Source organism: Marmota marmota, unplaced genomic scaffold (assembly GCF_001458135.2).
Source record: "Marmota marmota marmota unplaced genomic scaffold, marMar, whole genome shotgun sequence".
NCBI lineage: Eukaryota > Metazoa > Chordata > Mammalia > Rodentia > Sciuridae > Marmota > Marmota marmota.
Window position 1 is genome coordinate 31,859,272 of NW_025999968.1, and position 15,238 is coordinate 31,874,509.

At 33.9% G+C, this 15,238-nt stretch overlaps 1 protein-coding gene across 6 annotated transcripts in view; it reads left to right on the forward strand.

The window, feature by feature from the left end:
• Gbe1 (1,4-alpha-glucan branching enzyme 1) overlaps positions 1 to 15,238 on the forward strand; it is a 253,379-nt gene that overhangs the window by 183,116 nt on the left and 55,025 nt on the right. The window contains exon 14 of one of the 6 annotated variants that reach the window (XM_048803510.1): positions 9,464 to 9,599. The exons of the other annotated variants lie outside the window; for them this stretch is intronic. Within the exon in view, the coding sequence (XP_048659467.1) occupies positions 9,464 to 9,599 (136 nt within the window). The remainder of the gene's footprint in view (positions 1 to 9,463; positions 9,600 to 15,238) is intronic. 6 annotated transcript variants of the gene reach the window in all.

Below are 15,238 nucleotides of genomic sequence, written 5' to 3' on the forward strand. Positions count from 1 at the left end.
AGTTTGTCTATGCAAATAGTTTGTCACCATGTAAAATTTGGAGAACAGGGTGTTAGTGGGAGATTTAAAATGTTTTATATTTTGTTTATGAGAGCATGGTCCATTAAATTGTTTTATAGAAAGGAGATACACACACACACACACACACACACACCCAACACAATTTTTCAGAGAACAAAGTAAAATAGATGTCTCTTTTCATGTATTTAGTCCTGTGTCATTAATTCTTGAAGCCAACATCTGAAAATCTAAAAGTTCTAATTCAGTCTGCTGCTTTGGAATGCTTTAACATCAATTTACCTCCATTAATAGTCTAGAGTATCACTAGTTATAAATGCATAATATAGTCCATTGTCTGAGACTTTTTTGTAGGAAGACTTGAATCCAGAGCTGTGTGCATAGCAGAGCCTCAAGGCAAGCATCAGATTAAAACAAAGCCATCTGTACCTGACACACAGTTAATGGCCATATCTAATTTAAAATTAATAACTTTAAATAAGAAAGGTCTGATAAAATTTAATAATCTGAAGTATTTGTTGTTTCTTGGTCAGTGTTCTCCTAAGGGTAGAAGCATTTTCCGGAGAGCTAGGGCATTGACAAATCTGGGAACCCCATAAACTTACTGGAATATTAATATTATCACTTGAACTGTATAAAATCAGCTAGGACAAACTGAGTGTCTCTTATGTTTTGGAAACTCTTCTCGTGGAACTTTTAATAGTAATACAATAAACAGACATAATTATAACATCTTTTATTTCTAAGATTGGTAAATTGACATTTTGGTATCAAATATAATTTTGAGGTTATTCTTTGGTATAAGACTGAGAGCTCTTTTGTAGTTTTATTCCTTCTTTGTCTTTGAAAAAAGTGGCTTCTAATTTTATCTCTAACACCTCTTTTTCAAAGATTCCTTCTCAGTATCTTAACTAAATTGAACATTCTTCTACTAACTTTGAAATCAGTAATCTCCCTAATGGTTACAAAATGTCTGATTCTTTATATTGTTTATGAATATAATATTTCTCCCCATGAGCTTCATGATTTTAAATATATATATCCGTCCTTCTCTGATCATGTTATTGTCCTACTTAAAAGCCTTCAGTAACTGCGGTGTCTTCTAGCCAACCTGTCAGCCTCACATCCAAAGGACTCTCATGGGTCCCCCACCTTGATCCCTTAGCTCCAGCCAAGCACATCATCTTTTAGATCATTGAATGCACCAACCTCCTTCTCCTCTGAACCGTGTATCTTTTGGTGTAAACCACACACACAGCTGGAATCATCCCACACAAACCTTCAAACACTCTCTCCCACATTTGGTAAAATCATTGGTCTTCAGACCTCATTTCTTTAGGCCTTTCCTAAAGCCTCACACTTGGCTGGTGTTTCCCTTTGCATGTTTTTATAGCACTCTCCACTTGTCTTTCATTTGGTTTAACAAAGTTACTTTTGAAAAACTCTTATATATGTGTTTTCCTTGTTACATTGAATCCTTAGTGAAAATATGTCACATTCACTATTTTGTGTCTACACAAGCTAGCACTCTATCCAGCATATCACAAAGCTGTCTGTTTTCTTAAAAGGATAGTGTATGTGTCTGTGTGTGTGCAATATTATCTTGTAATATTTTTATTATTAGTTTATTACTTTCAGTTACTGTTGTAGTTAAAAGCAGAGTAGGTGTACATTGGCATGTAAGAAATTAATAATTAAGAAGAGCAATTTTAATAATTCCTCAAGACTGAGAAATAATGTGATTGTTTACTCATATTTTAGACATTTTAAAATATGAGTAAACAACCACATTTTTTTAAAGTTATTATGTTATATTTTAAAAGTTATTAACTGTTAAGAATTTTGTTTTTATTTTCCTATAATACAGAAAAAGTGAACAAAGGAAAAACAATAGCACATTTTAAAATTTTTCTTTTTTTTTCTTTAATTTTTATTGTTGGTTGTTCAAAACATTACATAGTTCTTGACAAATCATATTTCACACTTTGATTCAAGTGGGTTATGAACTCCCATTTTTACCCCCTTTACGGATTGCAGCATCACATCGGTTATACATCCACTGTTTTACATATTGCTATACTAGTGTCTGTTGTATTCTGCTGCCTTTCCTATCCTCTACTATCCCCCCTCCCCTCCCCTCCAATCTTCTCTCTCTACCCCATCTACTGTAATTCATTTCTCCCCCTTGTTTTTTTTTCCCCTTTCCCCTCACTTCCTCTTGTATGTAATTTTGTATAACCATGAGGGTCTCCTTCCATTTCCATGCAATTTCCCTTCTCTTTCCTTTTCCCTCCCACCTCTCACCCCTGTTTAATGTTAATCTTCTTCTCAGACATTTACATAAATTTGTGAAGCATAAGATATGTGTTCTGATTATCAGAAATCTTTAATGTCAATATGAATTTTTTGAGAATCATCCAGTTTGGCCAAAGTGTTTTTATTTTTTGTAATATATATTTCTAATTTTGAGTTTCAATTTTTTTCACTCTATTTATAAAGTATGGGAATATTGCTATACATTTTTTTTTATTAGCTAGGTTACTTTAGTTGGTTTCATGAGTAGGTTTATATTTCCTCTTCTGTCATATACACATATGAAAAAATATTGAAGGGGAGCATGGATGGCTAAATTATTTTTATATTTTATATCATGAATTGTAAAAGATCTATAATAATATTAATAACTAATTAACTTTGGCTTAGTGCTTATACTTTCTAAAATGCTTTCATATGCATTACTTTAACTTTTTGTGGGTGTGTGCATAATCCTAGTTGCAAGGAAACTTGGAGCTGAAAGTTAAGAGAATACTAAATAATGCTAGGTATACATTTCAAGTTCCATTTTGCTAATATTACAGCTCTGGGAGATAAAGAGACATGTGTAGTCTTGTATGCTATGATATTCAATGAGAGAAAATTGGAATTCAATTATACTTTATATGTAAGTTAGCCACAAGTGTATGATGAATTAATATATTGGAAAAGACAGAGCATAGTGGTTAAGGAAACCATCTAATCAGAATTCAGACCTATCCCCTTTTCATCTATGTGGCCTATGTGAGACAAATTGTCCCTCTTTGCCTTCCTTTGCACAGAGGTAGTACCTGCCTCACAGGATTGTTTTGAGAGTGCAGTGATTTAATGCATATACAAAACAAAATATTTTCAAGCACATACCCCATAGTTGATTTTTATTTAAATGTACTCTTACTGTTTATAATATTATCATTTATTTTCTTAATTATGTGGATTCTGAATGCTGGTATTCTAATTCCATCTAAGAGTATATTTTAGAATATTGTCTGGTGGTACACTATTGAATATAAGCTTCTTTAAAATGTTAAGTTTGGGATGGAGGCAAAAAATAATATGTTAATTAGTTTAGCTTTTAAAACATTAGAAAAAATAATAATTCTTTGAAAAAAATCAATGATGTTTTCCCATTTCATGTGATACATGAAGCCATTTCTGCAGTCTTACCAAGAGTAAATATTTTTTTGTTGTTGTTGTTTGTTTTTCATTGACAATGATGTATATTGAGTGTTGCTACTAAAACAATCTTAGCTTTCATGTATGAGGAATCTGAATTTACCTCATCTGTTTTCATATCTCTGGTAAGGCAGTATCATATTTATCAGTTAACAAGTATTATGTATCTATTGCATTGTTTTTATATATACATGGTCTGTCCACATGTCTAGAGCATCAAAGCCAATTTGATATATATTTCTGGTGTACCTGTGCACAGAATTTCTATATACACAAACACAAGGGAAGAAAGAGAAGGAGAAGGGAGGGATCAGGGAGAAGGAAAGAAAGAAGAGCCAAAGGTAAGGGAGAAGGAGAGGGAGAGCAGGAGAGGAGGCAACTTAACTCTCAAGGCAAGTTTAACTTAAAGAGTTAATGAATTTGAGATATGTGTCAATTTAAATTATAATTTTAATATATTCATAACATTTTCTAGATTGTTTTTATCACAATTTATAAAATTCATTCTTCAGATATTTTTATATATCTACTATATTTACTATGTATTGTTTAGTGGTATATTTTGATCTGAAAAATAGTTCTTGCCCTCTAGACCTCAAAACTCATAAGAGGAAACAAACAAGTGACAGACAAGTGTCTTTTTACTAGTATATATACTAGGTATAGGAAAAGAGATGAGCAAAGAGTATCATGTCAATATGTAGGAAACTGGGTTAGGAGATTTGGGGTGAAATTTAGGAACTGCTTCATCCAGATCAAAGGAGAAGACAGTAGAGAACCAGGCAGTGAGGTTAGCAAAAAATAGTTTAGGTATATAACTGAAGCAGTGGGGTGATAATTTGAGATTAAAATCAATTGAGAATATTAAATGTCAAGCAAATGTAAACAACTCAAGCCTAAATAAATCAATTTAGAGGTCATATGCTGATTGACAAGTATAATAATAAAAAGAGTGATTTTACTCATTTAAAAATATTTTGAATTCTTCAGTAATAAAGATCTTTTATTAATGACTGAGTGGCCAGATAGTTTACTTTTTTATATTTGTAATATAACTGAAAGGATATGGTTTAGAAAAATGAAGTATGATGGCTGGCAACCTACGTGAATGTCTTTATTGCTTTTTGTAATCTCTAATTAAGTATATTTGATGGTTAAAAATAAATATGAAAAATAGCTGCTCACACATGAGATAACCTCAGTTAATTTTATGTAGATAAACTGAAAAGGCAATTCAAAGGAAGAAAAATAGTGAAGATAGGAATATAATTTGCCCAGTTTTCTGATGATTACCTGGTTATCATGGAAATATTATAATTTCCTAATCCCATCAGTTGGGGGTGAGTAGTCACATGATTTTATCACATGGTTCCTCAGGAATTGATATAAAGATGAGTTTAGGTAAGTAAATTGGTTACTGTTTCTATTGATCACACAACCAGGAAAAAATACCAATGCTGCTACTTCAGTCTTACTTTCATATAATACCAAAATAACAACATAATAGCCTTCTTTAGTTACAGACTGCTTAGAAGTATAAAAAGAGAGAGGAAAGCAAATATTTATTCGATTTTAGATAGAACTACCTATAAGCATTTTAAAATATCAAATAAAACAAATTAAAATATAAATATTAAGCATATACCTTGTGATTTAAAACATTGGCAGATGAGGTAGCATGCAATTTTAGAATCAAAAAAAGAAACAATCGGAAGACAACCATAAATTAGAAAATGAAGTAAAATTACTGAATAATTTTTAAAGTGTGAATTTTTATAAACTAAAAATATCATCATTGAATCACAAGTGGCTTTTAAGGAATATTCTCTGGCTTTTCAGAAAGTTCTTTATAACTCTACACTAAACTGGACAAGAGTGAAGAGAAAGGTATAATGGGTAGTTAACAATAACAATTTTTTTTTCATTTAAAGTAATCAAGTCTCTTATCTAATAACTCTAAGAAGAATAGCTTGGTTTTCTGGTAGAAACTGTATCTTTTTATCAGTAGCTTTGTTGCCAGTTTGGTGTCAAAGGAAGTTATTTGTCCCCCTCCCCCATTTGATTTTATCTTCTTTGGTTTCATCATATATGGGTTGAGATTCAAAAGCAGAGTGACCTAAATCACTTTCAATACTGTCACATGAATATTTCACTTGTTCAGAAACCTTTAAATAAAATCAAGAATTATTCTTGTAATAGAAGCTTTGCTTCTCAGTTGTCTTTTTTTTTTTTTCTTCCTTTTGGGGCTTATAGCATTAGAGACAAACACTTTTTAAATAAGTACACTTCATTTGATTTGAAATTTTAATGCCGCATTATAACTCTGGGTATATCTCAAAACATAAATGATTCAAATTTCTCATTAGAAAAACTGAACTAGCAAAGTTAAGTCAACAGATCAAGCAAGATTTCACTACTATAAATAGCAGTAATCTAGAAACTGAAAACTCACATTTTTATAATAAAATATTGCCTGTGACATTATGTGTTAATACACAAACTGAAATATCAGAAGTCTGGTACATCAGGACTCACTAATTTGTTTGCTCATTCATTCATTTACTCATTTATTCATTCAAGTTAAACTCATTGTTTCCATATCAAGTCTCTTCCTTGTTCAATGTAGGGGGAAAAAAAAAGAAAAGGAGGAAATAACTTAAAATATGTAGGAGGAGCTGTATGTGCAGAAAACTCTAAGAAAAATGATGTAACAAGTGAAACTTCCAAAATTCTGCATTTTTCTTATCCCTCTACCTGAAATTTACTTTACCTCATTCTTTCCTGTTTTTCCCAGTTTCAAGGTAATATGCTTCTTTTCCTGTTAGTAAAGATTTAGATCCTGAATGAAACTGTTCTGACATTAAAAATCTGATTCCTACCGCTAAAAGCAATAGGGGGTTATCTTTATCTTTTATATAAGGCATTGTAGAATTATTTTTTTTCAAAATCTGACATATGTACAAATTTGCTTAAAGAGTTACCTTTATAGTTTTTATAGTCCCATGAGAACCCATACCTTCTTTTATTCTAACTAAATTTGGAGAATTAAAAATTGAAAACTACTATTAATCCAGTTCAAACTTCAAACTCCCTTCCTCCACACCACCATATTGGTGCTTGAATCCAGGGTTGCCCTACATCTGAGCTATATTCCATGCCCCCCCCACTTTTATCCCCCACTCCAATTTTCTGTTCCATTTTTTCCAGTTTTTCTTCTATTAATTTACTGTTTTTTAATTGATGCTTTATATATATACATAAATATGAAATTAACTGGTATGTTCATATATGTACACAGCATAAAATTTAGTCAGTTTCATTCCACAGTTCCTCCTTTTTCCTATCCCTCTCTCTCAGTTCCCTTTCTCTACTCTATGTATTTCTCTTGTATTTATTTTCATGGAATTCCCGTACCCTTTTCTTTTTTCCTTATTTCACTCTGGCTTCTGCATATCAGAGAAAATATTTGAGCTTTGATATATCCTGAAAATATTTGAGCTTTGATAATATCCTGAGTTTGGGTTATTTCATTTAACATGATTTTCTCCACTTCCACCCATTTACCAGCAAATGTCATAATTTTATTTTTCTTTATGGCTGCGTAAAACTCCATTGTGTGTGTGTATATATACATACATACACACATACATGACATTATCAGTTAGGTATTAATGTGACTGTTTGTCTTCTCCATTAACAATTCTCCTCAAAATTTTAACTGGGTTAATAGATGACCAGAATAAAGAGTACATTTTCCAGGTTCCCTTGAAGCCTAATGAGGCCATGAAACTATGTTATGGCTAATGGATAGTCATGGCAGTTGTGTGTGTACCACTCACTGGACATTTTCTTGAGTAACAGGAACCTGATCATCTCTGCTAACTGCCCCCGCACTCCCCACCCCCAAAAATATTTCCTCCTGGAACACCATAGCATTGTAATGCCAAAACAAGGTAAAAGGATATTAGTTGATATTTTAAATAATCCTATTTATATTACTTTTAGAGTAGTTTTGAAATCAAAGTAAAATTTAAGTCCCAATGACTTATATTTAAATCAGTGTTAAGAAGTACTTCCCCATTATTTGTCATTACTACTTGTAATGTCAGTAATAACCTCTCAAAACATGAAAATACTTTTGTTTCCAAATGTAATTTGGAAATATAAGAAAGCCTAAAATTTTCCCAGTATAATTATAAAAATGTTTCATAAAACTGTTGTGACCAGTGAATTGAACTAATATTTATGTATTAAGTAAACATATTCCCTAGTATTAGTCACATGCAACTACTTTAGTATTCTAAGATCTTTATTATACACTTTACAACATGCATGCATTTTTTTACAGAAATAACTGGGATATTTATGTCATCTCATTAATTAAAGCAAGAAAAGTTTTAAATTAGAAAAAAAATTTTAAATTATATAATTGAGGCTAGATGATTCCAATCTGTGTGAATGTTCTCTTTTCTATTACATATGTATTATAAATGGACATATCTTTCAATATATGTGCATATAAACATATATGTACACATATACATGTGCACACATTCTTACACATACACACATGAAAACCCACAATGTTTTTAGCATTTTTTCTTCTCCTTAAGCCAACTTTTAAGAATAGGAATGGTGAAGTAGTTCAGTGGTAGTGTTGGCCTAGCAGGTGTGAGGCCCTGGGTTTGATCCCTAGAATCAAATATATAAATAATTAGGAAGGAGGGAGGGAAGGAGGAAAAGAACGAAAGAATGGATGAATCCTGTCACTCCAGGTGCAGCTGCATGCACCTGTAGTCACTGGTGTGCCAATAGTCCCATTTGCTTTGTGGCTGAGGCAGGAAGATCATTTGAGCCCCAAGGGGGAGGCCAGCCTGGGTAACACAGCACAAGACCTCATCTGAAAACAACAGTCCATAAAGCATTTGGGGATTTTTGAATCCTTGGTTTCATTCACTTATTCATTAATTCTAATAGTCATTAAAATACATATCTCATGACAGAAATTGTTTCAGATACTGTACTAAATGCTTGAGGTGCAAAGTGGACAGAATAGATGAGTCACTGCCCTCAGGGAGCTTAATTTCTATTAGGACAACAAACTTCAGATGGCAAACAAACAGATACATAATGTAGATAAGTGACATAAAGGAAACAAAATCTTTGTTAAAACAGAAAATAGTAAAATAATTTTAAGCTAGATCTTTAAAGATTTGAAACCTATTGTTTATAAAGAATGCAGAAAAGAACTTTCTAAAGACAACTAAATGTTCAAGGGCCCTGTGGTGGGCATACAAGGAAATGAAAGAGAATTGATACTATAACCTAGTACTCTAGAAATAAGAGTTAGAGGTATTAGGTTGGAAAAGCAGGTAAGAATTAGGTAGGGGTTAGGTCATCAAGGCTACTATAGCCAAAGAGGTGTGACATAAAAAGTGGACACTGCATTATCAGTTTATGTGGGTTTTAAGGAGAATCATATAAAGGTCCAATATTTGTTTTATGTCAATAACTTTTGCTAGTTTTTATGGACTGAATGGGGCAGGAGACAAGAGAGGGATATCACTGAGGAGGTTGTGGAAGTAGTCAAGAAGTTATGATGATGGCAGTGCAGGTAGAAAAAGGGAAAGAGCTAAGATATAGTTTTGGAAGTAGAATGAATTGGCAAGTCTTGATAATAATTTGGATATGTGACAAAGAATAATCAAAGATGACTCTGAGTTTTTTTGGTTTGGCTGTCAGTATTTGGTTGAACCAATTAATAGTATAAGAAAAATGAGGTTTAGGGAGTCAGGTTAGGGCCGAAAAGTAAGAAGTCTAATTTTAGACACATTGACTTTAAGCTTCTTTGAAATACTCAAATGACAAGGAACTTAGTGAACATTGGGCTTGAGAAATAAAATTTGGAAGACTTCCACATATGAATGTTACTATAGCATGGTATACATAATATCAGTTCCTAGAATACTGAACTATGACTCAAGAAGAAAAGAAGACCCAGGGCAGAGCCAGAGGAACACTAATGTCCAAACAAAGAGAAGCCATCAAAGGAGACTGAGAAGGAATGGTATTGATAAAGGAAGGAAGATCATGTGAGTGTGCCATTCTGAAAGCCAATGTGTAGTATATCAAAAAAGAGGAAATGACCACTGTGGGGACTGATAATATTGCAGCTGAGTAAAATGAGAAAAAAAGTTGCTACTGGTGAACGAAATAGAGGTGATTGTGAGGGGACATTGAGCATAGAAGCAGGTTTTCGGAGGTTGTAAGAGTGAACATCAGGCAACACTTTTGCAAACAGTTCACTTAAGCTGTTTGTCTCATAAAGAGAACAGATAAATAAGATGGTAGGTGAAGTTGGATGGGGATCAATGGAAATTTTTTTCTTATGAAATATAAGAATGTTTGTGTTCAGAATGGGCTGTGCAAAGGGTAAGGTTCTGTGGTACAAAATGGAACCACCGTAGTTTCAGAGCACAAATGGGGAGATTTCTTCTTCCCAGCAAAAGGACAAGAATGGGTACAGGTGCAGCTCGTCTTAAGTGGAGTATCTTGAAGGTGATTTGTATATAGATAGTGGGATAAGTTCATCATTTGAGGCTGGAAATAAGGGAATAAATGATGTTTGAGAAAAGAGTAGAAGATATGAAGTAGACATCTTCAGAAATGAAATTATTAGAAAAGCAACATAGGATGTCTAGGTAATGTTGCATGCCCCCTTGATATCTGCAATCAGGCCTACAGATGAGTCAGCCTCTCGGTCTACTACCTTTTTAAAGCCAGGGTTGATCAAGGGTAGGAGTTTTGTCAGGCACCTGTCAAAAAAGAAGGAAGGGCTTTGAAAGTGCTAGCAAATAACTGATAGAGAACTAGTAAATCATTGGTACAAAAAAATTACCTGTGCCTTGGAGCTACCTGGAGAGTTTTTAAAGATGATGTTTCCATCCTACCTCTGGAATTTGTGATTTAATTGGTCTTGGCTGTGGTCTGGCCATTGAAAAAGAAAATTTTTAAAGATTTCCAAGGGATTTGTAAGGCTAGGAAGTGAAGAGAGAATTTCAAGAGGATATAAAAGATATAGGAAAGTATTCCTGTTATAGAACAGAAATTGTAGAGGGCACAGCAGGAGGATTGGGGAAGAAGGGGAAGGAAGAGAAGGGAAGTTCTGAGAGATTAGAGTGTGAGTTCAACTAGCAATGAATGGCCAGGAGGTTGGATTTGTTCTTCCCTTAATAAACAAGGCAAATCAGACTGGGACTGCTCCTGGGTGCTATCAAGACACTTTCTAAAATATCTATATATAAAATGTAAATTAGAAGCATCTTGTGTTATTTCTATATTGTTTGTATATAAAAGGTTGGCACATAAAGTATATAAAGAGGCTTACGTGCAAACTAAAATCGTGTTGTTATAGAACAAACTATTTTTTGTTTATAATGTGGGTCATCTGATATGTGCACATATGTTTCTCCTGCTTTCTTGTTTAGGAATTTCATTATCATGATGTTATTCTAGTTCCTATAATGAGTGATACCTGTGGAGAAAAAGGCACAATTACAAACTAGCAATTTTCTCTCTCAGCAGTGTTATGAAATTTCCATTACTAAATTTGAAGGATTTTCTCAATATGATTATATTGTATTTTGACATTTGAAAATTCTGTGGGACATTCTTTAATGAGTATCTTACATTCTCCCTAAGCCACAGGGAAAGTTAGATGGATTTTGTCCTAAGTGTCAGTCTACATTTATTGATAGCTACATTAGACTTCAGTGTAAAATGTGTGATCTTACTTCATATCTTCCATCTGTGATTGTTTAGTGTCAAACTTGTAAATTCTTCTTTTTCTGATAGATAGGAATACAATAAAAATTTAAATGTCTTCCTGCTAAGTGCTGGAATTGAAGCAGTTATAGGAAGACAAAATACACTCTCCTGAACAGCAGGAGTGCTAATTTTTGGCATTTTCTTTTAGCTTGTTGAGGCAAGTTTACTGAATGCAACATGACTTGTAGAAGTCTATAAAACTCCAAAATTCTCAGTATGAGCAGTTGTAAATGGCTTGAAGCCCCATTAAAATGCTCCAAAACACAAATAGCATATATTCTGAATGGCAGAGACCTAAAAGTAATGGGCCTGATTTGATTCATGGCCCACTGATAACCAATTTTAGCTGGCTTTAATGAGAACCTACCATGACTGTGACAGTGTGCAAGGAGTAAAGGAAACACCACAACAATTATCTGGGGAGCTTTAAAATACTGAAGCCTGAGGTCTACCAGACCATCTGAGCCAGATGTAAGGCTCTGGCATTTAAAAATCATACCAAGTGATTTTGATATATAGATGTACAACACAGAGATCCACTAACAAAGGAAGTACAAAAATGAAGGTAGGACAAAAAACATAGGATAAGGCTACCCACTGCAGGCCAGCTTGGGGAATTCCCTTCCTTTTTCTCCTCTGTGATTTAAATGCCCAGTGCCAGAAAGGCTCCTTATTTCTGTCAGATTAGCTTTCAGGAACAAGATTTTCTCCCCTCATTCTTGCTGAGGATCCACTTTAGAGAAACCTCGTCTTAACGTACTGACAAATGTTATGTATCTTATCTGCATTTTTCTCTACCTACTTGCATTGACATACATTGGGGATATGGGAATGTTATTATCTGGTTGTTGACAAGGGGAAGAAAAACAAGTTTTATTTGGTTTTGGTTCCTTTCTCCTAAATACTTTTACCTCAGAAATAGGAACTCATGTCTTTGATTTATTACAGGAGAAACCCACTCAGAATAGTGGAGATATTATTACTATTGCTCAATAGTTTATTTTCATTAAAGATACTTTTTTGGGAAAATAAGATTGTTTTTCATACAGAACATGCCACCAATGCAGTATTATTCCTTGTATACTATAGATTTTTGGTCAAACCTACTTTCTCCTTGAGGAAGAATATCATTTTATTACTATTTAGAAGGAAAAATTCTAAGCACAGGGAAGTCCCATGTGATCACTTTTTCATCTCCATGCCTCAAGGTGAGATCATCACATACACAGATTTGGACTTGGAGGCTACAGAACAATTTTCCTAATCTAACAAAAAAATAAAATTGGCGTGGATTTTATAATAAATACCAGTGGAAAAAGTATAATTGCTACTAACAATAATATCTGTATTTTTCTCAGTGGGATCTGCATGTATATATGTATATATGTACACACATATATAGTTTGTGTTTTCTCTATGTATAAATATTTTATGTTTGTGTGTATACACTATATTATATATGCCTCTGAGTGGATTCTTTATGCACACTACCCTGAATTAGAAGAAGACCCATAGTATTTAAACCATAGTATTAAGGTGCAGAACCTTCTTGGGTGCAGTAATACACTCCTGTAGTCCTAGAGGCTCTGGAGGCTGAGGCAGAAGTATTGCAAGTTTGAGACCAGCCACAGCAAATTAACAAGGCCCTAAGCAACTTAGTAAGACCCTGTGTCTAAAAACAAAAAGGAGTGGGGATGTAGTTTAGTGGTGAAGTGCCCCTGGGCTTGATCCCCAGTATTCCTACCACCCCCCAAAAGTTGTAGAACCTTAAGTTTCCAGAATATAGATTGTGCTAATCTTCTGCCACTATCTGAGATAATACTTTTGTAAAGAAAAAAAAAATGTTTGTTTCGGCTTGTGGTTTGGGAGGTTCCAGTTCGTAATTGGTTGTATCCACTGCTTTGGGCCTGGGATGAAGCAGCACATCATGGCATGAGCATTTGGCAAACCAACACCACTTATGTCATCACCAGGAAGGAAAAAGAGGAAGGAAGTCCCCTTGAAGAGCATATCCCCAATGACCTAAACACCTCTCACTGAGACTCAATTTTCCCCCGCTCTAGTACTGGGGATTGAAACCAGAAGAGTTTACCACTGAGACATATCCTTAGCCCTTTTTTAAAATTTTGAGACAGGGTATTACTAAGTTGCTTAAGGACTCACTGAGTTGCTAAGACAGGTGTTGAATTTGTGATCCACCTGCCTGAGCCTCCCCAGTCACTGGAATTGCAGGCATGCCCAGCTGGCCCCATCTCTTAAAAGTTTCACCACTTGTTAGTATAGCCAATGTGGGGATAAGCTTTAAACACGTGGATCTCTGTGAGGGGAATAGGAGGGTTGTTAAGGAATGACACTATTGCAGAAATTGTATACTTTAACATTTTATGTAGAATTTCATGAAACCTTCTTTCTTACATAGTATTTTAGAAAAAGTTCAGAGCTTCGCATCTCAAACATGAGCCTCAATATCCCACATAAGAATTCTCTAAATATGAGGAAATTGCTAGTTCTAGGATGCTCTATCAAATGGTTCTCCTCCTAAGGTGTTGGTTGAGGGGTGGGAGGATGCTACCCTAGGAGATACAAATAAAGATAAATTAACACACAGTGTAATTTTCACTAGCTTTGAGTCGCCAATAGAGTTTTGAACTTTTGTTTAATCCTGATCTAAGCGCAAAGACCCACTTGAGAGAGAACCTCATTTTGTTGATGAAACGTACCAATAAAGGATTAGCAGAACCACCCGTCCTAATGTACCCTACTGTTCTGTGATATGGTTTGTCTTTATGTGTGTATATTTGCTGTGATATTAAGCTCTTAAATCATCTCTCACCTTCACTAATTCTCTCCTATCTTCTTCTTTGGCTCACAATGACTTAGCACTTTCTATAGGTTTCCAAAGGTTCTCCTCTCCACCCGCCCCCACCTCAATCTTTCACTCACTCACGTTCTCACACACACACAAACCAATAATAAATAAATTAATTAATAAATTTAAATTCCATAGATCTCCTTCCAAAGATTATTGATCAGAGTCCTCATTTTAGCTTAAAGGCTGAATGTCCAACTCTCTTAGTGATTCTAAGGTATAAGGATTCATACACTACAAAGTACAATTGATCATATATTGCTAGAGCTGATGAGCTGTGTGTCTGTCACCTCTTAGAATGTAGTAAGTGTTCAGAACAAAAATATTATGCTTTTAGGAACCTTTCTGCTGAGCAACTTAACAATAGGAGGGTAAGAACTTAAAAAATGAATTTCTGGGTTTGAAAACTGTGTCACTATCTGAATCTTTACTTCTCTAACCCCTGGGCCTCCACCTAAGAAAAAAGAAAAGCATGTGAAAATGAACTATATGCAATTAGGAGTAGAGAGATATCCTTTCAGTCCCTTGGAAAATATAGTAACTTTCCTTTTCCTTTCTAAGAAAGATTAGGCTTTTCTTTGGGAATATTCTTTCCCTGAAACTTTGAGGAGATTCAGATTATTTAGGTGACTTGTCTCAACCTAAAAATATTTTAGCATGTTCTCTAAAAGTAACCATAATTTCCCGCACATTCACTCTGAGCCAGTACGTGAAGTGTTTTACACATAATTTATTATTTAAAGCTTTGTTATTTCCCTTCGATGCAGCTATGATCATCTTCACTTCACACATAGAAAAATAAAAGGTTAAGTGATCCTTATGCTTATACAGAAACCAGAATTTGAATCCAACTTTTCTGCCTCAAAACTTATAGACATCATTATCCAAAGTACATGTATGAAGACATGAATTGTTGTCAACAAATTTTATATAAAACAGAGATATGAAAAATTGTGCTGTTTACATGTAATAAGAATTATAATGCATTCTGCTGTCAATTATTTTTTTAAAAAAATCAATAATAAAAAAAATCTT